The sequence below is a fragment of the Delphinus delphis genome, chromosome 4, assembly GCF_949987515.2.
Source record: "Delphinus delphis chromosome 4, mDelDel1.2, whole genome shotgun sequence".
Taxonomy (NCBI): Eukaryota; Metazoa; Chordata; class Mammalia; order Artiodactyla; family Delphinidae; genus Delphinus; species Delphinus delphis.
Window position 1 is genome coordinate 114,146,752 of NC_082686.1, and position 23,889 is coordinate 114,170,640.

The following is a 23,889-nucleotide window of genomic DNA, read 5'->3' on the forward strand; positions in this document are numbered from 1 at the left end:
TGTAAAATGGGTTTGTTTTGAGGCATAAAGGAGATAATTCATGTAAATAATTTAGTATTGTGCCTAGTACTTAAAGTGCTCACATTTTAGCTGTTACTAGTTTAATATAAAAATGCTAATAGATGTCTTTCAAAATTTTTTTCTCTTTTAGCCAAATGATTTTTCAGTATCACTAAAAGCACAAGGGAAAAACAAGCATTTTAAAGTCCAACTAAAAGAGACTGTCTACTGCATTGGGCAGCGTAAATTCAGCACCATGGAAGAACTTGTAGAACATTACAAAAAGGCACCAATTTTTACAAGTGAACAAGGAGAAAAATTGTATCTTATCAAGCATTTATCATGATACTGCTGACCAGAAGTGACTGCTATACAGTTGTAATTCGTCATGTGAAGACTGAGAAAATATCAGTCCAGTCATGCTTGATTGGAAATTGCTGTTTCTAACTCTATATGAAAATTGACTATAATACATAAGTATTTTTATTATAACTCAGTTCATACATATATACTACATATGCCAAACATCTGCATAGAGCAATTCCTTATCCTTGGTCTTCTGTTTTATTTTTTTTTTTGCTCTTTTTCTCTTCGCTTCTAATATTAAGGTTTTATATTTTGAAAAAATGATGCAAATCGAAAGTCTTTATATGGAAGAATTTCTTTATTGCCTTTCCTTTATTTCCTTGTAAGGGCACCACCTTAGTTACTTCTGCAATGGTTCTCTTCATATAAAATTATTATATCAATTATATCAATATATGGCATATGCTAAAATAAATTTCTTGGAGAGTTGTTAATCTTTTCTGTGACTAAATAGCAATAATAAATGGAAAATTAGAAATTATTTTCAGGTATTATATTTGTCACAAGCCATTGTAAATATCAAGTATGTTGTGTCTGTCATTATTTTCCAAAATTCGTTTGTTTTCAGTGTAAAGCAAAACATACGGGACATAGGTTAGAAAACATATCTTGTACAATTTAAATTTACAACTGTTGGAAACAAAAATCTGTAAATTCCTAAGTTTTTTTTTGTTTTTTTTTTTGGTGCTTCTCTCTCATCTGGTTATTCAAGAGAACAAAACAGTCTCCGAGATATTTAGCTTTTCAAACTGTAAATGGATGCTCTAGTGTTATTTTTTTCCCCTAGTGTTATTTTACCAAAGCATCTTATTTTTGAATATGTTATATCTGTGTCAATATGAAAAAAGCTATGGCCAAAGTTTGAAGAAGTAAGAGGCAATGAGATACTTGGTTCTCCCCAACCCCACCAAAAAAAAAAATCAATAATTATCAGGCATAGTATTTCTACTATTCTCATTTTCTTCTTTCAGCTTTGAATTTTATTGACTGGGACACTAAAATTGATGTATACCTGAGGAAAAGATGTGATGTGCTAATGGTAAGGGAAAATTATTTTTAGAATCTTATATTTTCAGATGCTTCTATTAAGTTTTTGTTTATCAAGCAGAAGTTTGGGTGTATGGATGAGAGGCTACTGTAGCGTATTTAATCTATTTCTATACATCACAGAAGAAAACCAGTTATACTTTATGGTCACAGCTTTTCCCCCCACTATAAATTCTGGAGATTTAATTTAAGCAAAGTACTTTCAATATTTTAATAGAAAATACTTACTAAAACCACATAACTTAGTAAATAGTAGAAAGTCATGAGATTTTAAAAAATTTCCCCAGTGCTGCCTACGCAAATGAATGTTTCCATTCTTTAATATGTTATGAACAGACATTTAAGACACCAGAATTACTGATTCTAAAATTGAAGTTGTCTAATTGATGAGGTTTTTGACTTTGGTTTTTTTAAATTTGTTTTATTTTAAATGTTTTTTTAATTCTCTAAATCTTCAGATCATTTAAAGACTTACATTGCCACTGGGTGGCAGCCCTGACTTCTCTCACTAAGCAATAGGAGTTAGCAAATATAGACATTGTACAATTTTCTGTCTTCATTACATCTGCTTTTAAATCCTTTTAGTTCATATTTCATTATCTTTCTCAGCCCCCTTTGTTTATTAAGATGATTATTAGTAGGCAAGTTTAATGGAAACAAAAGTCATGTATTCTTACCTTTTTTGCTGTAAAATCACTTGAATATAAATTGAGGAAAATAGTTTTAAAGTAGTTGTAAAATGACTAGGTAGCAAACATCTTCTTAATCTTAAACAAACATTTGATGATGCTTTCTTTTTATTTTCCACCTCTTTGTGGTCCCCACCCCCCAGTCTTCCTTATTTAAAAAATGGATTATTTGTTTAAAAAAAAAGGAGAGGAGCAACTCAATTACTACTTTGTATCACAGACATGAGCTATTTATAGCAAACCCTGCAGAGCTGATGTTAAGGATTTTGAGAAAGTAGCTAGGAATGGAGTATCACTGGAAGCAGAATGCATATTTCTGTGTCATAATTAGATTTATAATAACTAGGGAATTCCTAGATAGTCCTTGTGTGCCAATAATAGCTATTGTGTGCTCCTCCTATTATGTGATGAAACCTCACTGGGAACTACTTAATTTTCTACTTCAACATTTTATCAATTTTTTAAAAGTCTTAAAACCAATCTTTACATCAATGACTGTTTTTTAAAAGCATGAATTAATTTTCTTAAGAACTAGAACCATCTTAGAAAACATCTACATAGCTAGCTAGTAGCAGGACTTGTATTAGAAACCTTATTCCCAGCCTGATACACTCTATATTGTGACACATTGGCTTCTCTGTGCTTGTTTTTAGACAAGGAGGAAAGTCCTGGGAAGAGCAGTATTACAGTAGTTTTCTTCCACCTGTGAGGAGATGCTTAACTATCAATTTAAATATTCATAACACACATAACCCTGCCCAACCCACTTCTACAAATAACTTCTCCAAAATCTTGGAAGAAGGTTTTTCAGAACTTTATATAAACTCAGTAACAAAAAGCTATTGCTGCTGTATCTGTTATTTGGTCATAAGTCCTTAAGTTCAGCTGAATACATATTCACAAACATATATTACACGTCTTTGACTATACACAGTAACACAGGCACCTGGCACTATTAAAGATGGTGTGTCACAGACATATCACTTAAAATCAGAAGGCCTAAGTGCAATCAACTGCCATTGCTGGAAGAATAAAAAGCCTAGCAGATGAGCAACTTGGATTGTTAGAATGATGTTATCCTCATAGATACGTGGATAGATCAGTGGCACATAAGTTATCTCCAGTGTTAATGCTTTAATTCTATCATCTAATCCAGAGATTGCGAGAAGCAGGGCCACTACTGTCTGTGTAGGTATATTGTGAGAATTAGGAAAAGGCACCTTCTTCTCTGGGCAAGCCCGGCCACTTTTTTTGCTGTTGAGAAGTCCAAAACTCACCACCACTACCCTTCTCCCATCTTGCAAGGTGCCCTGTTCAGGATACAGCCAATACAGTTCAACCCACAATGCTTAAAAAAGTAATGGTTAACATTTTAAAATTGGGAGATTTCACATAAAATCCAGAGTTCTGCTTTCCCCTGAAAAATGAGAAGCTGATAATACTAAATTTGAATTCCCAGAAGGCATCAGATGGTATGGATGCTTCCCTTATTTTTACCAATGCATATGGTTAAAAACAAAATTAAAAGTGTAAAAAAGGCTCTTTCCCAGCCTTTATTCCCCCTTAGTTCAAGTCTCCAAATGTAGTTACTGTTACTCCCTGTTTTTCCTATAACTTGGAGTTATCTGGAAACTTACCATTTTGCAGAAATGCTTCAGGTGCAATGTCCAAATCAATAAATTAGGAATGTAGCATTTCAGCATGCTTTAACTTTTCCACTTTAATATTTTGCTAGAAGAAAAGGAAATCCTTTGTAATCCTGTATTTATATATATCCTTTAACTGTTTTCGAATGGCTTCACAACTGAGGTTGCTTCTAACTTAAAGTACATTTGATACAGGATAGATGACATCCTCATTTTATGTTTTGAACAGCATCCAGTGAACTTTTTGAAAATGCCATATTACTGCTTCTGGGGAAAACCTGTATTTTATTCTACTGCAAGGCAAGGTAGGAAGCTCCTCTCTTCTGATAAACTGGTTCTATTGGTTTAGCAAGTTTATATGACTCAACTCTGTCATCTTCTAAACTCTTACAGACCAAGCATGCTGTGCATACTCCACACCCTAGTTTTTTGCTGTTGACCTAAAACCAAATGACCAAAGAAATATATTTTTCTTGTTTACTAATGAGGGGCTCTTGTGATTTGAAAGTATACAGTTTGCTGAGACTTGTTTGTTTAATGAGTAGAACATAAACTGGGCTTGGTGAGGTTTTGAAGAGCAGGAGGAGGAGTTTTTGTTATTATTGGCGGTGTTCACGAAGGTAAATGTTTTAAACCACAGTGTCTTTTTGAGGGTATGTTTGTTGGCTGGAGCACTTTCATTATCTCAAATACTTCAGAATTGGCCTGATGCCTACAAAGGATTCACACAAACTTTTAGTTTACCAATCGGACTGGCTGATTTTCTAAATGTTTCCACTCAAATTACTTTTTTAAGCTGTTTTTAAAGCTTCAGGGAAAGCTGGTCTCAGTATTTTGAAATAATGTTGCAAATTTTATTTGTAGTTATAACTACAAAGAAGACAAAAAGTACTCAATTTCCTCTCCATGTTTTCTTGTACCTCGGTGGAATGATAATGACTCTCGAACAGGAAGACAAGCATAAATGGACAATTAAGAATAGACATCTAAGGTAGTTAAGGTATTTAGTTGCTTTAAATCTCTAGGCTCAGAAGCTATGTAGAACATTTGGAGATAGCTTTCAGGAAATTATGGAGACAGGTGGAGTCCAGAATGAGACTAAAGTGTTGTCTGTTTTAGGTTAAATACCGGAATGGTTATTAAATTTGTTTTTTTTTTGAGCATTTGTAGAAGAAATTAGTGATCCCTGAATAAGCATGTCTTTTCTTGGAACAAGTAATGCCAAACATTTACTTGTTTTGATATGGTTTCTAGACTGTAGATAAGGGGGATGTTGTAGAAGAAAACAAGTACTGATTTCATCAGCGCATATGCTAATCACTTGGCGTCAAGATGAGAAAAATACTTTTTGAATGGTTATATCTATGTATATGGTTTTGTGTCTTTGTTTTGCTTTTGGAGATACTTGTCCTTCAACCAACCATCCAACCACCTCATGTCAAATGTTTGATTGCGTAGGTGCCAGACTGTTCTAACGTAGCAAAATGATAGTGAAGAAAATGGACAAATTTGTCCAAAAACTGTCCTAAAACTTTCATTTCTAGTGATGTAATGCCTAATGGAGAAGTGCTATGAAGAAAAAACAGAGCAAGATGAGGAGGTCGGAGAGTGAGAGTGGGGTGTTAATTTATATAGGATGGTTGGAGGCCTCATAAAACAGACTGAGCATATTGTGTGCTTCACTTAATAGAATCAGTGATGACTAGGATTAAACCAGTGAATGACTGAAAATACAGCAATCAAAATCATTTGAAAATTATTAAGATCTTCACTATTACAGAGCATTGTTTCTGGTTTTCAAATTTTAGAATTGAATAAAATGGTATTTGTTTTATTTAAACACGGAACTTTTAACTACAAAGGACTATTCTGAATAAGGCTTGATTCTACATCTTAAGAGAAGTTGTTGGGAAATGTCACAGAAAAGAATCAGTTATAACTACAGGAAGGAGGGCAGTTTGACAGACTTAAGGGTTTTAATTCATCACCCCCTAAGGAAAGAATTGAGGTTAAGGGAGGTTAAATTCCTGATGTTCTGCACTGGTGCCAGACAATAAACGAGGCAGGAAATTGAAGAAGAAAATAATGTTCAGAGGAGGTTGAAAAAGGGCTGTAAGAACCCTGAAAACCAGAGCTTGAAAGTGTGTGAAAGTTACATCTGGAGCAGACTCAGTGGAAGCGGGAGTTAGAAAAATCTATGACAAGGAGAATTCCACTGTTTAAATACACTGTGTTACTTCCAGAAAAAAAATATAATAGTAATAATTTAGACAGTGGGTTACAATTAAATGTCAGATGTGCTAAAACACAGGACAGATATTTAGGAATCTTGGTAAAGGGAAGAGAACTATTTTGTGTTAAGTAGAGGAAGGAAGGGTTATTGCAATTAACTGACCACGTGGTCTGTGCCAGGGCACCAGGACCTACCCTGCATTTGCACAACCCTAAGAGTGAGTGCCTGAAATTTTGCACCCTTGGTGCCTCCCTTGCTTCATTCTAGTCCCAGCCCTATGGGGCTCAGAGGGCTCGGGATTCTCTTCCTTGACCATCAATCTCCTTTTCCTTCCCCACTCTTTACTTTTCCACAAAAACCTTTAACTCCTTGCTTTTCTTTCTGTAATTAAATATTCAAGCTGCAAATAGTGTAATAGGAAAAAAAATTCCTATTTCTAGACTGTACTTCTTTATGATAGGAAATAGCTTTGTTCTTCCAGCGGTTCATCTTCAGGCATAGGTGACTGATCATCTTCAACTCTGGAAGGCCATGGAAATTAATCTGAGAAGTGCAGCGGAAATTAATCTGAGAAGTGCAGCAACAGGTTAGAGGACAGTTTGGTTTTGGCATGTTGCATTGACAAAATATCACAACCAGCTGATGAGAAAGTGTAGAAAGAGAAGTTCCTCAAAGCCAGAAGAGAAAGGCAAGATCAGAGTCGGGGATCCAGGCAAGGGTAGGGGCTAGCAAGTGAGGCACAGCCCTTCAGAGGTTCTCACCCAGTGGCATGGCCCATGCAGAGGTGGATCGTCTGAGTTCCTTGTTGATTCATGGACCAGTCCTGAGAGGAACTGCCATTCAAAAGCTTGTGGCAGGCAGGTAGCATTACCCCTCAGTGCCCCTAGAGGTGTGCTGAGCCCAGGTCAGAGACTTTCTGCAGTGGCTTGTGAAGGATTGGCAGGCAGTACTGCCTTGTCAACATGGCAACATGTCATGTCAACATGTCATGACAAGTGACAACATGGCTTGTCACTTGTCAAGTGCTGGGCGGGGGCATCTTGACAGGGACCCATGCCCAGGTTGAGCTATCTTAACACCTCAAGGTTTGGTGAACAACTCTCCTTCCTCCCCCATCACATAACTAAATGAGTCTTGTTCTTTCTCCCATTTTCTGTTTACTTTCCTTTTCCTTTTCATCCTCAGTCTGTTTTCCCCTCAACTTTTCCATCCTTGGGCCTTCCCATGCCATTCTCCCAGTTGGAATGCTTAACTGCAAGCACATCTTTCCTATCCAAATCTAAACGGGTACATCCTTGGAATTCCATATTGAGGATTGTCCGTTCTCTAAAGCCTTTGCTGATCTCCTAGATCACTAACTCTTTTACGTCCCTCAGACACATTGTGAGCCCTCCTTCGATACTAATTGGGAGGTAGTAAGGTGAGTGAAAAGAACTTGGAGTTAGGCAGATCTCTGTTGGAATTCCTGTCTCCATCCCTGACTGGCTCTGGGATCTACAGTAAATAAACTTCAGATGTGTCCTCATCTGAAAAGTTGGGAATCAAATTTTATCAATACCTTGCAAGTCTGTCGTATAATATATGGAAATGTGTATAGAGTGCAGGGATCAAGGAGAGGATGCAGCAAGTGTCCTTGACCTTGATGTAGTTAAAAGATATACAGCGAATACTTATTTTATATTTACTTTGCCAGATTCTGTTCTAAGTGTACCATTTCATATAATCCTCACAACAACCCTACGAATTAGGTACTATTACAGTTGTCTCCAATTTACAGAGGAGGACATTAAAACATTGTTTAAAAGACTTGGCGAAAAAAACACAGTAAGTGGCAGAGCACCAATACCAACCCAGACAGTCTGGCTCCAGAGTCCATGCTTTTAATGACCACCCTCTAATAGGTGTCACCAACTGGAAGCTTTTTTTGCTGATCCAGGGGCCAAAGTGAAAGATGGGCAGCCCACAAAGGGCCAGCCAGTCAGAGCAAATAAACCCTAATGTATTTATTGTTAATATTATTAATATAACAAATGGTTAATACAGCATTTGTGAAGACCTACTGTGTCCTTGGCACTGTGCTAATGTGCTTTGTCTACATTCTTTAATTCCCACAAATACTATGCAAGACATTGTTTTATAAAAATGACGCTCACAGAGTTGCTTTCTTCCCCTTCACATCAAAAGAGCACTACTTTTCCCATCCAATCCTCAGCCTACAACTATCTAGCTTCTGATCCAAGTTCTCCGCTGAAACTCCTCTTACTGAGATTACAAATGACCTTCTAGGTGATGTAAATCCAGGAGACATTTTTTGATAATTTACTCAGTGACTCTTTTCTGCACCCCCCCTGGTGATCACTCCATCCCTCATCATTTCCAGGACCATAGTTTGTTCCAGGACGACCTCTCTGACCTATTTATTCCCCCTATATCTTCCTATGTCATTTTGCTTGTGCTGGTCCTTTAAATGCAGGTCTTCTCCTGGAGCGTATCCACACGTCTCTTTAATCTACATACTCTCCCTGAATGTTCTCACCCACTTGCTGGTCTCAGCTACCAATGAAATGCTGAATGTAGGGGAAGTGGTGCCATACCCTGACACTCATAAACTGAGACAAAGATCATTTGAATATTGGAGACTGCCCCTGCCCATATGAGCACCTCAAAGTCGAGTGTATCAAACTGAACACATGCAGCCTTTTTCTGTACCATTCCCAACCCTGCCTGCCCTGCTCCCACCCCACCTCCTTAACATTATTTAGGTTGGGATGCTGTCATCCACCTAGTTATTCAAACGAACGTGAAAATCATGTTTGCCTCCTCCTCCGCCAATCCACTCAACATCTAGGAGCTGTCAATTCTACCTCCATCATTTGAATTTAGTCACTTCTCTCTACAGACATGGGAAAACCTAGTGGAAGCCAGCATCTCTCAACTGGCTGACCCACATCCCTCCCTTCTGGCCCACCTGCCTCCAGTCTGGCCGCTTCCACGATTTTCTCTACCCTAGTCATAAATTTTTTAAAGCTCAAATACAGGGAATGACAGATTAGATTTGAGCTTTTAACCATCATTGCCTCAGGATAAACTCTGAGCTCCTCAACAAGGCATTCAAAGCTCTCTCTTGAATCCTGTTTTTGTCTACCTTCGAGCCCCATTTCTTGCCACTCCAACCTTGCTCTCCAGTTGCATCAAACTTATCGTGGTTTCCCAAACACGCTATGGCTGGCTGACTGATTTTTTTCAGCATTTAATACTCAGCCCAAAGTCACCTCCAAGAAGTCTTCTCTGAACCCCCAGGCTGGGTTAGGTGTTTCTCTTTAATGCTCCTTTATTCCCTTGTGAATATTTCTGTCACTTCATTTTCAGTATTGATTTGTGACTATTCTCATGTCCATTTTCTCCACTAGGTTTTGGTTGAGGGCAGGAACTATCGAATTCCCAGGATCTAGTACATAATAAAAGCCCTTAGTGAATGTCTGTTGAATGAATAAATAAGTAACTTTCCCAAGGTTATATTGCAAATAAATTCTGACACTGGAACCAAATGTGTTGCACTCTAAAATTCATGTTCTTTCCACTGAGGCGTTTGCACACGTGGAGTGTTTAGAGTCTAAAAAACTGACATTTTAAGGGGCCAAACCCTACCATAAGATTTTCCTTCCAATTTAAAAAATTTAAATAAAGTTTTCAATAATAATTTCACATGGTTCAGTAATCAAACAATATAAAAAGATAACAGCACCCACAATAATTGAAAGCAGGGTCTTGAGATATTAGTACATCTGTGTTCAGTGCAGCATTATACTCACAATAGCTAAAACGTGGAAGCAAATCAAGTGTCCATCAATGGATGAATGGATAAGCAAAATGTATATGGACTATTTTTCAGCCTTAAAAAGGAAGGGAATTCTGCCATATACTACAAAATGGGCAAAACTTGAGGACATTATGCTAAGTGAAATAAGTAAGTCACAGAAAGACAAGTACTGCATGATTCTACTTATATGAGGTACTTAGAGTAGTCAAAATCATAAAGAGAAGTATAATGGTGGTTTCCAGGAGAGGGGAGAAGGCGGAGTTATTGTTTAATGGATATAGAGTTTCAGTTTTACAAAATGAAAAGAGTTACATGGACCGATGGTGGTAATGGTTGTACAACAATTTGGATGTATTTGATACCACTGAACTGTATACTTAAAAATGGTTAAGATGGTAAATTTATGTGTATTTTACCACAATAAAAACAATTTTTTAAAATCCCCAAACAAACAAAAGGTAGTGGAAAGAGTCTCGTTCCCATTTTTGTCCTCTGTCTTCCTGATTCCCACTCCCTTTGCCCCAAGGTAAACAATCTTGGTAGTTTTCTCTATCTCCTTCCGGGTTTTCTTTTTGCAGATGCAAGCACATATGAAGCTATATATTCTTCACCTCCTGACTCTATAAAAGATATTTAGAAAAAAATTTTTAAACTTCTCTACTTTTTTTGAAGTGGAGATGTAGAAAAACAGCTAATCAGTACCTAGCTTGCATGAACTCACCGGAGAGAGAGTTGGAAGAGAACAGCTATTTGATAAGAAGTTCAGATAATCTTGCCTGCTACTGCCAGGGGTGCCTCTGGAGACCACCAGGGTCCCCCAGAGCAGAGCCTATGATCCAGGTATCTCCCCCATGCAGATTCTTAAGCTTCCCAGTTATCTTTTCTCTGGAACTCTCCTAGGCCACACCCCCTGATGCAACATCTGGGTTTGGGCAGAAAGGAGGGTGCTGCCCAGCCCGCCTCTTCTGAGGTGTCTGGGCTGGCTCCTCTTTCCAGAACAATTCAGGCTTTACAGCGACTCAGACTCAGCTCCAACTTCTGCGTTCCGAAGCAAGGATGGCTGATACGGAAAGAGTGCTTCATTCTGGAAGGAAACAATGTTCCAGGTCAAACTGAGCCTGCCAAACAGAGACCCTCACAATGGTTCTAGAAGAAATCGAGACAAGTCTTATCATGTGGTTTTCCTACGCCTTGATTCCTTGTTTGCTCGTGGGTAAGTATGAATCAGAATACCGCTTACAGTCTGGGACTCAAATATAGGTTAGGAAGGTGAAAAATACTTTCCCAGGGTTTGAGGTTGCAATATATGCATAGAACATCTTATGTCTGTTTTTGAAAAGGTTTCTCACCTCCTAATCCTCCATCCCCACAGAGAAAAGACCTGCATTCTGTTTAGAAATCTCTCAGTGTCCACAGAACAATCTAGGAAGATAAAGCATCAGAAAAATCGTTTAAAGGTTAGCAGAGATCCATGTATTTTGTTATTTATCTTATTATTTAGTTTTAAAAGCCAAAACATAGTTATTATCTCAGTCTTTCTGTGTGTGCCTCAGAGATGTTCACTGTAAGGACAGGTTTAAGTAAAGATTCTAACAAAATGTGAATAGAAAGACATAATTTGCAACCTTAATATTGGGTACAAGATTTATGAAAATTGGAATTCTCTCCTGGTCACTTCAGAAAAGGTAGCAGTCAGGTACTCCATACCATCTTAAAAAGTATTTGGTTTGGGGCATTTTGCCTGCCAGTAAGATTACATAATTATCTCTGCTCCATTCTGGCTGCTTGCACCTACATGTTATTGTTCTGAAATCGCAGCTTTCACTTTTGATGTTTCTTCCTGTCAACTAACATTTAAAAGAAATTTCTAATTTGAATACACCAAGGTCCTAGGCACTTTGCAGTGTCTGTGGGTGTCTTGAGTACTTTCTTTTTTTTAACACTGAGAACTAATTATTCTACTTAGTTTAAATCAGGTAACAAATCGGTGCCGAGGTGATTAGCAAATGTTTAGAGCTGACTTAAACATCAAATATATGCCTGTGTAGCTCAAAACCCTTCACAACTGTATGTCTCAGCACATGATGAGCAAATTTGCTGTTTGTTTCATGACACATCATATTTAGACCCCAATCCTATTTCTCACTACTCCTTGAAAACAAGTATGGGCCACAGGTGGCTGCTGTCTTCACAGCTGGCGCATCACCCACCCCCCCCATTTCCTCCTCCTGGTCTTTATTGTAGTTCTTTCCCTCAGAAGCTCCCTCGCCAGTCCTTACCCCATCCCAAACCCGTCCTCCCATCATCATTCCAGATGGGTCCCTGCTCCTGCAGACCCTTCCCAGACCTCTCTCCTTTGATCCTTGACCCCATGTACTCTGTTTCAGTGGGTTGTTTCTGTTTCCTGCACTGGCCTGAAGGCAGGGCCTAGGCATCTTTCCTGGCGTCCCCACAGCCCCTAGCATAGGCTCAGCATGTTAGCTGATTGGTTAGTTACTTGATTCATTGATTAGTTGGTGGCACAAACAAGTTGCTAGGAAAACGCTCCTCCACTAAGCTAAAGGGAGAAGACGGGGTGGCCAAATGAGAAGGGGAAAGGCCAGCATATTTTTCCTGATTTTTTTTTAATTGAGGTATAACTGACATATGACATTATATTAGTTTCAGGTGTACAACATAATGATTTGATATTTGTATGTACTGTGAAGTGGTCACTGTAATAAGTCTAGTTAACAGCTGTCACCATACAAATTTTTTCTTCTTGTGATGAAGACTTAAGATCCACTTTCTTAGCAATTTTCAAATATGCAGTATAGTAACTATAGTCACCATGCTATACATTACATCCCCATGATTTATTTATTTTATAACTGGAAATTTACACTTTTTGATCCCCTTCACCCATTTTTTAATTTGACATTTTCTTCAATGAGGTAGTCCAGTCTTTTAAGCCTTTTCCTGAAGACTCCTATTTCAAGTAGACCTGGAGGTGAGTACTCTTCTGACACCTGTAAACTTACACAGAAATAAAAACAACAAACAAAAAACTACAACAACCATCCCTGTCCCCCTCCACCACCCACCCAAAAAAAAAAAAAAAAAAGCAACCAAAAAAAACCCACCAGTGGTAGAAGCCACAAGGATGTCAGAGCGAGAAAGACCTGTGTGTGAGTTTTGACTTTTATCACTTGCTCGCTCAGTGAATATATTTCTTATCACTTCAGTTTCCTTATCTGCAAATTGGTCAAAATAGCTACCTTTCAGTTGGGAGGTGTCAAACGAGATTATGAAAACAAAGGCACTCTGAAGATGTTACTTTTCATCTGTTGGTTATGCAAACCGATGGTGGTGTCAGCAGTTATTTGCTTTAGCTGAGGTTGCCTTTATGCAATTTTGACCATTTACTCTGGACTGTGTAGGAGCCTGCAATGATTTCTGCAATGTCTAAATGAACTTCTACTACTTACTCTAGATCCTTGGGACAGATGGGTAGAGGTCTTGCTCTCTTTTACAGAATTTATTTGCCTTGCCCTGTCCCTTTCAAATAATAGTGTGTAATTCAGGAAACTGATTCCCACTACCAATAATAATAATAATAGTAATAATAACAGCAATAATAACAGCGACAGTGACCATCGCAACTGCCATTTATGACCGCACACTGTGCTCTGGATTAGCAAAAATATTCTCTTGACATCTCACATCAATCCTGCAAGGTAGGTGATATAACCCCCATTTTATACACTAGGAAAGAGAGGCTCAGAGAGGTTCAGCTATTTGCCCAAGCGTATGCATCTAATAAGTGGGAGAACTGGGATTTGACTCTGGTTCTGTTGGCTACAGAGCCTGTGCCCTTTGTACTTCTCTGCAGAAGAAGCTGAGACATTGAAGCAGGCCAGAGAAAGTTTGGAAGGACAAAGCAAAAGGAATAAAGAAGATGTTGCTGTGTTTTCTGACACATTTGCCATAAGGGCTGTTGGAAGTAAAGGTGGCAGAACAGAGCCCAAACGAGGGGAACTGACAGCAGACACAGTGAGGGGAAGCCAGCATGGTGATTCCAGGGAGGAGATGCAAGGAGTTCTGCCTGGGAAATGTGCCCAGGGGCTTTGTGGTGGGCATAAACCTCAGAATGACACAAAGGTCTAATGTGAGATAGGAATTCGGGGGGAAAAATCAGGCTGAGGCTAATTTCACTAAGGAGCCAAGACTTGGTTCACCTGTTTCGTTTTCATTCATTCTGTATTTCTGAGCGCCTGCTGTGTGCCACGTTCTGGGTGGTTAGATATGAACAAAACAGTGTTTTCTGTCTGCAGGGAACATAAGAACCTGCTGGGAAATACACCTAATTCTTTAGGGGTTTCTCATTCATAGTTTATTATTATTATTATTATTGAGGTATAGTTGATTTATAATGTGTTAATTACTGCTGTATGGCAGAGTGATTCAGTTATACATACATATATATATATATATATATATATATATATATATATATACATATTCTTTTTTATATTCTTTTCCATTATGGTTTATCCCAGGATATTGGATATAGTTCTCTGTGCTACACAGTAGGACCTGTTTATCCATTCTATATATAAAAGCTTACATCTGCTAACCCCAGCCTCCCACTCCATCCCTTCTCCCAACCCCCTCCCCCTTGGCAACCATCAGTCTGTTCTCTATGTGCATGATTCCATTTCTGTTTCATAGATTGGTTCATTTGTGTCATATTTTAGATTCCACATATAAGTGATATCATATATCGTTCATAGTTTTAACTGTCTTTCAGGTACCTGAAGTAAGGTCTAGATCAGTGGTTCTCAATCTCAAGTGCATGTTGGAATTAACTGGAGAGCTTTTAAAAGTACAAATGCCAGGATTTCACAGCCAGAGGTCTGATTTAACTAATCTAGGGTGCTGCCTGGTCTTTGGGATTTTTCAAAACTTCCTGGGTGGGGCTCCTTAGAGAAGTGGTTTATTCCATAACTGGGAAGAGAAAATAGAAGTTTGGAACATCTTGTGGTAAGGAAGGAAGTGCTCAAAAAAGGATGGGGCCCAAAATGCAACAAGGATCCTGGATTAGATCCTGGAATGAGAAAAGGACATTAGTGGAAGATTTGGCAAAATCCAAATAAAGTTTGGAGTTTAGTTAATAGTAATGTACAATGTTAGTTTCTTAGTTTTGACAAATATATTGTGACTATATAAGATGTTAGCATTAGGGGAAGCTGAGTGAAGGGTGTACAGGAACTCTGTGTACTTACTGTCTGTGTTTTTTCCCTATAAATCTAAAATTGTTCTAAAAATTAAAAGTCTATTAATAAAAATAACATGAAAAAAGAGAGTGAGAGATGGGAGTAAGTCAAAAGGACACAAAACCCAAAAAAGCTCCCAATGGCCAAAGCTGGAACGATTTGAGTAACAAATAACGATAGGGCTTCCCTGGTGGCGCAGTGGTTGAGAGTCCGCCTGCCGGTGCAGGGGACACGGGTTCGTGCCCCGGTCCGGGAAGATCCCACATGCTGCGGAGCGGCTGGGCCCGTGAGCCATGGCCGCTGAGCCTGCGCGTCCGGAGTCTGTGCTCCGCAACAGGAGAGGCCACAACAGTGAGAGGCCCGTGTACTGAAAAAAAAACAAAAAACAAAAAAAAATGATAGAATAAAATAAATTTCTATTACAAATGGTGGAGAAGGAAGAGCTATTTCTTACAGAATTCCAGTTAACACATAGAAAATCACAACACATCGCAGCAATGATTGTTGCAAGTAATATCCACCAATAAACACAAAATTTAATGGATGGAAGTTGGGGGAGAAAGAATATTTGCATAGTGTCACAGTATCTCCCCTAAGTTATTTATTAATTATAAAGGGGAAAATGGTCATTTTATAGTGAAGACACCACCTTAACCAAGTAGTCAAGGTAAACACCACCGGTAATAAGACATAGTAACATCATGTATTCCCTGTGAGTATGTGCCAAAAATGCACAACCTTAATCAAATCATGAAAAAACATCAGACAAACCCAAACTGAGAAATGGTCTAGAAAACAACTGACCAGTACCCGTCAAAAATGTCAAGGAAGGATTGAGGACAGATCGAAGAAGACTAAGTATAGATATGACAACTAAATGTGGGATTCTGGATTGGTTCCTGAAAAAAAGGAAGGAAAGAAAGGAAGGAAGGCAGGCAGGAAGGAAGGAAGACTTTAGGGGAAAAAAATTGGTGAAATTCGAATAAATACTGAGGCTTCATTATTGATATTGGGCCAATGTTAATATCTTCCTTTTCATATTTGTACTGTGGTCATGTACATCTGGAAGGCTGAATGAAGGGTATATGGGAGCTCTCTGTACTATTTTTGCAGCTCTTCTGTAAGTCTGAAATTATTTCAAAATAAAACTTAAAAAAAACACCCACAAAAAGCCACCTCCCCAGTAATTCTCATGGGCAGCCAAGGTTGAGAACCATTTAGAACTCTATATACCAGTGCTTCTCAAACTTTAATATGCTTATGAATTACCTGGGGGATCTTGTTAAAATGCACTTTCTGGTTCTGTAGGGCACAGCTTGCAGCCTGAGAGTCTGCATTTCTAATAAGCTCCTGGGTATTGTGATGCTGCTGATCCAAAGACCATACTTTAAGATCCTGAAGCAGTAGATCACTTTCCTGAGGCATGAATTGGTTTGCATACCTTCTGAAGCTGGGGTGGGGCACTAGTTACTTAGGCAGCAAGTGATGCCAGCAACCTGCTTAGCAGCCATGTCCTAGCTCAGCCTTGCTCTTTTCTTCTTCTGGTCACATACAAGGGGATTCTCTTGAAATAATTTACTGTATTCGAGGGAGACATTTTAGGGTATCGTGTCAGTTCATGGTATCAATATCCCCTGAAGTGCAAGCCCCATGGAGTAGTCAGAATGATGGTCCGCCAAAGACATCCACGTTCTAATTCCTGGAACCTGTGGATACATTACCTCTTATGGAAAAAGGTATTTTAAAGATGTGATTAATGTTATGGGATTTTGAGATTAGGAGATTATCCTGGATTATCAGGGTGGGCCCAATCTAATCACATGAGTCCTTCAAAGCTGAGAACCTTTCCTGGATGCAGTGAGAGAGAGATGGGAGGACAGAAAAAGAGGCAGGAGAAATTTGAAGCATGAAAGGGACTCAACCAGCCATTGTTGGCTTTAAAGATGGAGGAAGGAGGAGCCATGCGCAAGAAGGTGGGTGGCCACCAGCAGCTGGGAATGGCAAGAAAACAGTCTCCCCTGGAGCCTGCAGTCCTGCCAGCACCTTGATTTTAGCCCAGTTAGACCTGTGTAAGATTTCTGATCTATGGAACTGGAAAATAATAAATCTGTGTTGTTTTCAGATACTACATTTGCGGGAATTTGTTACAGCAGCAATAGAATACTAATAGGCCGCAAGAAAGAGGGATCAGCTTTGTGAATGCAGCTCTATGCAAAAAGTGTTGCTTAGCTACTTTCTGCCACACTGAGCACCAGAATCTTAAATAGTCACAGTCACCTGGCTCAAGTTTCTATCGGAAACACCCAAGAGGCTCCACCCAGTGGGCCTTCTTGAGATACTGAGTCAGACTGCTAGAACAAGAACAATTTTCTACAGTGACAGGAGCATAACTATTCACAAGGAACCAAACGATTATACAGAAGATATTCCAATATCTTGGTCTAGCTCCGTTGACAGTTCTCATCCAGTGTGGCTGAGAAAATAATTATTCCCAATTTTGCACCCTTCTCTCTGTGGCCAGTAGTCTTTCTTGTTCACACTGTAAGCTTACTCTCCCCTCCTGCCTTGAGTGCATTCTTTGTTTTTGCATTTACTCATGCACATCAGGAAGAGTCTCTATTAACTGGTTTCTTCTACTTGACTTCAATACACATTACTCCTGACTGGTAGATGACATTTCTTGTTAATGAGAATGGTGGGTGGATAACAAAGTTTTCTTTTTCTTTTATTTATTTATTTATTTATTTTTGCGGTATGCGGACCTCTCACTGTTGTGGCCTCTCCCGTTGCAGAGCACAGTCTCTGGACATGCAGGCTCAGCGGCCATGGCTCATGGGCCCAGCTGCTCTGCGGCATGTGGGATCTTCCCAGACCAGGACACGAACCCATGTCCCCTGCATCAGCAGGCGGACTCTCAACCACTGCACCACCAGGGAAGCCCCAAAGTTTTTTTTTTCTCCACTGAATTGTGTTCTCAGGACCACAGTGAGCCTTGTCTAACAACTGGAGGGGATTCACCTATGAAACCCTTCATAGGTGAAAGGAGTCACTTTCAGCTTGGAGTCTGAGCTGAAAATAGACTTCCCTATTTAGTGTCCTAGCATAAAATGGATTTTTCCTCATATAGGGCCACCATGCTTTCTATGTAACCCAATTAAACATCCCCTGGCATCAGTAGTTCATGGGCATTACTGATTTTCCATCTCATTCCCAATGTGTATGTGTGCTACATAAACAACAGCGAAACAAAGATGGAATTTGGAATATATGGTACAAATGGCATAAAGATATTGAAGATGTTGCCTACAGGGCTCAGAAAGAAGCAGTAGTTTTCATTTTAAGACAGGAATGAGACTGAGTATTTTGCCCATAGTGGAGTTAGATTTGGAACTTCACAGGTAGGAGAAGACAGTTACACAAGTGCAAACTGCTGCATAACATAATGGAGGCACCTAAATTTTGGGACATCTCTTGCTGTTGTCCTGCCTGTGTGACCCTCATGAAGAAAGATATACCCAGAAACTCAACCTCAGAGTAGTTGCTTAAATCCTTGATGAGTGCCCTGGTCATTAGGACACCTAATTGTTAGGTCTCCCACCCTAAACAGGTGTCCCTCACTGATTTAATTGACTGCACCTAATTCTACAACTTTACTTTTCTCCTAGGTGCATTTCATCCTGTTTGAATTTATCCTATCATGGTCTTTTAAAATGTATCCTGTCATGCAGATAATCAGAATTAATGCTAAATTTTTAGGTGTGATGACACTATGTTTGTATTTTTTAACTGAAATTTTGTTGAGGTAATTCTAGATTTATTATAAGAAATAATACAGAAAGCCCAGTTTCCCCAATGGTATTTCGCAAAACAGTAGTATAATATCACAACCAGGATATTGACATCATTGATACAATCCACCCGTCTTATTCAGACTTCCCCAGCTTTACTTGCATTCGTTCGAGCGTGTGCTTGTGTGTGTGTGTGTAATAGGTTTGTGTATTTATCACCACAGTCAAGATACTGAACAGTTCCAGTACCACAATGATACTCCTGTTGCCTTTTTAGAACCTCCCCCTACTGTGCCTTTCCCCACTGTTCCTAACCCCTGGCAACCATTAATCTGTTCTCCATTTCTAAAATTTTGCCATTTCAAAATGTTATAAAAATAGAATCATACAGCATGTAACTCTTGGGGGGTTGGGTTTTTTCACTTGGCATAATTTCCTAGAGATTCATCCAGATTGTTTTACGTAGTGATAGTTTGTTCCTTTTTTTTGACGGGGTACGCGGGCTTCTCACTGTTGTGGCCTCTCCCGTTGCGGAGCACAGGCTCCGGACGCACAGGCTCAGCGGCCATGGCTCACGGGCCCAGCCACTCCGTGGCATGTGGGATCTTCCCGGACCGGGGCACGAACCCGTGTCCCCTGCATTGGCCACTGCACCACCAGGGAAGCCCCAGTTTGTTCCTTTTTATTGGATGTACCATAATTTGTTTGACCATTCACCTGTGGGCATCTGGGCTGATTCCAGTTTGTTTATAGACATTGTTGTGCAGATCTTGTGTGACATAAATTTTTACTACTTTGGGATAAATGCCCAAGAGTGCAATTGATGGGTTGTATAGTAATTACCAGTTTAGTTTCACAAGAAACTGCTGAACTATCTTTCAGAGTGGCTGTACCACTTTATATTCCCACCAGCGATGTATGAGTGACTTTACCTGCATCCTCACCAGGGTCTGGTATTGTTACTTTAAAAATTTTTAGTCATTCTGATGGCTGTGTGGTGCTATCTCAGGGACGTTTTAATTTGCAATGCCCTAATAGCTAATGATGTTGAACATCTTTTCATGTGCTCATTTGCCATCTGTATGTACTTTTTGGTGAAATGACTCTTCATGTCTTTTGCCCATTTTCTAATTGAGTTGTTTGCTTTTCTACTGTAGGGTTTTGAGTATTCTTTGTATATATATTCTAGATATGAATCCTTTGTGCGATATATAGTTTGCAAATACTTCCTCCCAGTCTGTATCTTGTATTTTCATCCTCTTAACAGGGTCTTTTGCAGAGCAAGATATTTTAAGTTTGATGATGCCCATTTATAAATGTTTCCTTTTATGGATCTTGCTTTTGGTGTCAAGTCTAAGAAATCTTTGTCTAGGTCTGAAGATTTTCTATGTTTTTTCCTAAAAGTTTAGAGTTTCATATTTTGCATTAAGTCTATGGTCCACTTTGAGTTATTTTTTGCATAAGGTATGAGATTTAGGTTGAAGTTTTTTATTTGCCTGCAAATATCCAATTGCTCTAATATTATTTGTTGAAAAGGCTATCCTTCCTTCATTGAATTGCTTTTGTACCTTTGCCAAAAGTCAGTCGAGCATATTTGTGTGGGTCTATTTCTGGGATGTCTATACAGTTTCATCAATCTATATGTCTATTTCTTTGTCAATACCACACAATCGTCATTACTGTAAGTCTTATAATTGGGTAGATTGATTTCTCTCACTTTATTCTTTTTCAGAGTTGTTTCAGTTATTCTCCTTCCTTTGCCTTTGCTTATAAATTTTAGAAAAAGCTGGTATATATCTACAAAAAACCTTGCTGGGATTTTGATAGGAATCACGTTAAACCTGTATATCAATTTGGGGAGAATTACCATTTTAACTATGTCAGATTGTTCGATTCATGAGCACAGTATGTCTCTCCATCTATTTATGTTTTCTTTGAAATCTTTCACCAGCATTGTGGAGTTTTCCCCATACAAATCCTAGATATGTTTCATTAGATTTACACCTGAACTTTAGGGGGAGAGAATGATTGTAAATAATATTTTAAATTTCTGTGTATAAGTGTTCATTGCTAGTATTTAAAAGTACAACTAATTTTTAATGTTTATCTTGTATCCTATGAACTTGCTGAACTCACTATTAGTTTTAGGAGGTTTTTTTTGTAGATTCTGTGGGATTTCCTACATAGCGTGCAAATAGGGGGAGATTAATTACTTCTTTTCCAATCTGTAATGCCTTTTACTTCCTTTGTTTGCCTTATTACAGCTGCTAGAACTTCTAGTACAATGTAGAGTAAAAGTGATGAGGGTGAGCACCCTTGCCTTTTTCTTGATTTTAGGGGGAAAGAATTCAGTCTTTCACCATTGAATAAGATGTTAACTGTAGGTTTTTTAGAGATGGTCATTATCAAATTGAGATAACTCCCTAATGTTCTTGACTTGAAGAGAGGTTTTTTGTTGTTTTCTGCTTTTAAATCATGAATGGATGTTGAATTTTGTAAATGCTTTTTCAGTGTCAACTGATCTAATTGTATGATTTTTCTTCTTTAGTTTGTTGATGCAGTGGATTACATTAATTGATTTTCAAATATTGAACCAGCCTTGCATACCTGGAATAAATTCCACTTGATCATGGTGCATAATCATTTTTATACATTATTGAATTTGGATTGCTAGTATTTTGTTGAAGATTTTGGCATTTAAGTGCATAAGATATGTTGATGTGCAGGCTTTTGTGTTTTTAAATACACACTACCTTTACCTGATTTTGGTATCAGGGTAATACTGGCCTCATAAATTAGTTGGAAAGTGCTTTTTCCTCTTCTATTTTTTTGAAGAGATTGTATAAAATTGGTGTTAATTTCTCTTTAACTATTTCATAGTATTCTCCAGTGTAACCATCTGGGCCAGGAGATTTCATTTTTGAGAGTTTTAGAATTATGAATTAGAGCTTTATATTTACATAGCTTTAAAATCTTCGCATATCTGACTAGGGAAATGTTTTGTCTACTTTACCAGAGGAAGGATGTCAGAGAGGACCAGGCTCCACCCTCCCGGGTGACCTCACTGCAGCTGGCACTTTTCCTTTTCATCCCTTGGGTGATTACAGGTTTAAAGGTGGGGAGGGCAGGATGCCTCCCTTGTGGGTACCCTAGGTGTTTCCTCACAGGGCAGGCCGTGGACGCTGAGAGTGAGATCAGGATGCATCACAAGGGTCCTACATTAGGGAAGAAGCAAGGGCACCAGGTGGGGTGTCCCCAGCAGCACCCATCCTCTCGTGGTTACAGCGCTGGATAACGAACAGCAGGTGCCAATCTGGAGACAGGCACACAGATGAAAAGTCCCAGGCGAGGGTCCCAGCCTCATACACACCATGCTGTCGATATTATCACTGCAACTGTAACAGCAAAGGGAGGCAGGTGTTGGGCATTAAAAGAAGAGCGTGTGAAAGTCGGAGGGGAAGACCATATCGGAAGATCCAGACTGCACCCTGGGTTACACGCAAGGATGAGCCCTGAGGCTGCAAGGTCCTTATGAGGGCAGGTTCAGCTTCACAGGCCTCTTTGATTCTGTGTGCAAACTGTAGACCCACTGTGTGCACACTCTGAGCACACAGCTGTGTGAGCAGGTGCTTGAATCCCGGCTGGCTCAGAGGGCTGCAGGCTGCCTGGGGCGGAGTCTCCGAGCTGGCTTGGTGCCTTTCTGCACTGGACTCCTTCCACGGCAGACCTGAGCCTGCACTTCCCAGATGGCAGCTGCGCCCTGTTTGGCCTTCTTGGGGACACAAACGAATTGCTTTGGTACCTGGGGATGGCAGTAGCAGGAGAAGGTGGTGATGAGAAGCTGGCAGGAGCCGGTATGGGTTTGCCATGTAGGGGTGGGGGGCTCAGGTTTACGCAGCTTGCTTTAGGTCACATAGTAAGTGGCAGAGTCAAGGCCTGCATCTAGATCGTGACATAAGGGTTGTACATAATGTGCTTCAGTTTCCTCATTTGTACAACAGAGAAACTAATGGTCCTTACCTCCCAGTATGGTCATGAGGATTAAATGAGATAATCATGTGACAACCAAGCACACGGCCTAGATAGAGCATGGTAAGTGCTCAATAATATTAGCCATTATTATTATTAATATTAACATGCCATTCAATCACCAAAGGCAGAATTACAATGATGATAGCAAAAATTTAGCATGAACACAAGTATGGTGACTTTAGAGTTGTTTCTAGTTCCTAAGCATGTTTGGCTTTTCATTAGAAACTAACTTGAAGCTGTGGCATTTCCCCCGATGCCAGCCCCCTGAGCTCACCTGTCAGCCTGTCTATCTGCCTTGGTCTCAGATGGAGCGACTGTTCTGCCTGCCCCTCAGAACCTCTCTGTACAATCAACCAACATGAAGCATGTCTTGACATGGAGCCCAGTGATTGTGCCTGAAGAAATAGTACACTATTCTGTCGAGTACCAAGGGTGAGTTTTGTTTTTTGTGTTTTTTTTTTTTTCGTTTTTCTCTTTTAGACATTAGTTGATTCCTCTCCAGGAATCACAACCTTCATTCCAGAGCTCAAGGAGGCTTTGTGAGCCCAGGGAGAGGTTATTTCCCATGATCTGCATCCTCTGTCTGCATGGGCACTGAGAGAGTTGAAGCAACAAGGGAAATTGTCCCATGGATTTGACAGTGAACTCCCTGGGAGCACAAACATGTATAAAGACTTTTTGGTGAAGCTTCTTTCCAACAATGAGTCAATTGTCTAATGCTGAAGAAAATTTTAAGAAGAAACAAGTTTGTCTCTGACTTGAGGTGGAGAAATCACTGGGGACTCAGATCCTTTGGGGGTGGGGGAGACCTCAGTTTTTCCTGACTGTGTGCTTGCCCCTAGAAGCCAAAACAAATTGTGATCGTATAGGTCAGCTGGCCCTTCTCCAGGTGTCCAGGCCCTCGGAGCTGTCAAGGAGTGACAGGGGCACAGAAGGTGCTCAATATATTTCATTAACAGTTTATACAAACTGAACAACTACACGTGCAGACATTCTCTTAGGCTCACGGGTAC

The 23,889-nt window shown here is 39.4% G+C and overlaps 2 protein-coding genes across 5 annotated transcripts in view; both read left to right on the forward strand.

Annotated features, from left to right (window-relative positions):
- NCK1 (NCK adaptor protein 1) overlaps positions 1-10,336 on the forward strand; it is a 91,888-nt gene extending 81,552 nt beyond the window's left edge. Inside the window, exon 4 of one of the 2 annotated variants that reach the window (XM_060011309.1) lies at positions 152-10,335. In XM_060011309.1, coding sequence (XP_059867292.1) covers positions 152-346 — 195 coding nt within the window. In that variant the 3' untranslated portion in view covers positions 347-10,335. Of the gene's footprint in view, positions 1-151 lie in introns of both variants that reach the window. The other variant, XM_060011310.1, reaches the window with a different exon arrangement.
- A 489-nt stretch (positions 10,337-10,825) lies between these two features.
- IL20RB (interleukin 20 receptor subunit beta) overlaps positions 10,826-23,889 on the forward strand; it is a 30,961-nt gene continuing 17,897 nt past the window's right edge. For 2 of the 3 annotated variants that reach the window (XM_060010042.1, XM_060010044.1), the window contains exons 1-2: positions 10,826-11,014; positions 23,182-23,308. In XM_060010042.1, the coding sequence (XP_059866025.1) occupies positions 10,942-11,014; positions 23,182-23,308 (200 nt within the window). In that variant the 5' untranslated portion in view covers positions 10,826-10,941. Of the gene's footprint in view, positions 11,015-11,173; positions 11,259-23,181; positions 23,309-23,889 lie in introns of all 3 variants that reach the window. The other variant, XM_060010043.1, reaches the window with a different exon arrangement.